The 1,970-nt window shown below is 36.2% G+C and overlaps 1 protein-coding gene across 1 annotated transcript in view; it reads right to left on the minus strand.

The window, feature by feature from the left end:
• Positions 1-1,970, minus strand: part of LOC113232748 — a 4,759-nt gene that overhangs the window by 2,527 nt on the left and 262 nt on the right. Inside the window, exons 3-4 of the mRNA XM_026467526.1 lie at positions 1,564-1,968; positions 1,051-1,114 (exon numbers count right to left, since the gene is read on the minus strand). Of these exons, the coding sequence (XP_026323311.1) occupies positions 1,051-1,114; positions 1,564-1,968 (469 nt within the window). The remainder of the gene's footprint in view (positions 1-1,050; positions 1,115-1,563; positions 1,969-1,970) is intronic.

Here is a 1,970-nt window from a genome sequence, read left to right on the forward strand (position 1 = left end):
GGGAGGTCAGCGTAGTGAACGAGCAGTAGCTTAAATGTGACGTTTTCAAGTGTAAATTTATTTTACCTATGGAATAAATAATCTTTGACTTTGACTTCTTAGAGGATAGAAATTATTATACTATGCCTATACTGTCAATTGTCATAATACACTCATCAAAATTTATAATAGAAATAGATCGTGATGCAATCTTAAGAAAGGCGGCAATGGTGTAGGATACCTACCTATCTGCCGGCTAAAACCTCGACAAGATTTTTTTGATTACACACGACACGCCTATTCATAGCAGTTGCAGTGCCACTCAGAGCTTTAAATCGCAGTAATCTGATATCAGTACCATTTGACTGATGAGTTGCCAGGGATGGACGGCTCATTTCGTCTCTAATTCCGGTTATGTACTCGACGCCTCGGATGAACTCTTTTTTACAAGGACCTCTACTGCTACTACTGCGATAAAAGTCGGAAATGTTGGCCCTCCGAGCAACTGCGTCGCCATTACCGTCAGGCCGGTGCGTGCGATGCGGATCAGTAGACGGAGTTGTGTGAACTTCTATACAAAGAATACTATCCTATACTATAATCCGTATAATGCGATCCGTCCGCTGCGGATCTGTGGACGCCTACATTAATTTTATGAAACCTCAACAGAATTTCTTTTTTTTTTGTAATTTTACGTTGATAAGACCAGGGACCTTTATTCTCGTTTATTTATTATTTTTGTGTTTTCTTTTTTAATATTGTTTTTAGATTTACATTTCTCTATTTTTACGTTTTTTTTGTAAGCAGTGTTCACTCATAATTAGTTGTGCAATTCGATGATATCTTCACCATTTTTAATTTATTGCACTTACCTACTTAAATCACTATTGCAATAACTGTTGGCGGACCAATAAATAAATACTTAAATAAAATTCATACCACAATCGGTGACGACTTAAGCCGATTCCGTCGTCGATAGGGTTGGTGACAGTGGCAAAGTCGATTCACAAAAACCAGACCTATTTTGATGTTCCCACATAGTTACAATTAAAAAATAGCAAATGTGCATACCTTGTGCCGTAATCACCATCGAGGCATGAGCCTTTGTATTTCAGATTTTTTGGATGATCATAGTCTGGAATAAAAATTAGCAAAATTTTGTCTCAATATGTAAGATTGAAAACGGGAAAATGATACTAGAAGGTATATCTATACTCTTAAAATATATTTAAAGAATCTTTCTTTTTTTTGTATATAGAATCCTTAGAGGATGGAAAAAATAAAAGATAGAATCAATGTCACCTGACAATCCATTGAATTATGTAACAGGTGTACGACGTGAGTGTAAATGCCGATTACGAGAATGACGATAGTGCGAAGACGGTTGCGCGAAAGCTAAATGCGCGAATGGCCAGTTACGCGAGCAATTATTATAATTTATACAATTGCTTATTCCTATGCCGAACAAAAGATAGCAGAATTCTATTTTTATCTGTTTTGTAAAACACCAAGTAGCCAAGGTACTTACCTAACTTATGCCTAGAAACTAGAAAGCAATGAAAACGATAATATTATGTTACTTACACTTGTATTTCACCGGCGGCAAGATATCAACCGGTGTAATCGGTAGACTCAGCAATTCATTATCATTGTTGTCATCTATTGAGGTAACCGGTATGTGTTTGGATTGATGTGGGGCTAAATAGGTTCTGCCTTTCTGTGATAATTCTTCAGTGTTACGTGCTTTTATTATGGAAGTATCTGTTTTAGAATCCTTTGTTTTCGTCTGATCTGTTGCAACATTTTCTGTTTCGGTATCATCTGCTTTAGATTGATCCGAGGCAAAATTATCTGTTATCCTCGTTTTGAGTTTATGTTTATTTCTGCTTTTCTTTGATAGTTTTTTAGAAGCATCTGTTTTAGAACTATCAGTTTTGGACTGACCTGTTGCAAAATTTTCTTTTTCGGTACCGATTGCTTTAGACGGATCT

The sequence above is a fragment of the Hyposmocoma kahamanoa genome, unplaced genomic scaffold, assembly GCF_003589595.1.
Source record: "Hyposmocoma kahamanoa isolate Upper Pololo Valley unplaced genomic scaffold, ASM358959v1 78, whole genome shotgun sequence".
NCBI lineage: Eukaryota > Metazoa > Arthropoda > Insecta > Lepidoptera > Cosmopterigidae > Hyposmocoma > Hyposmocoma kahamanoa.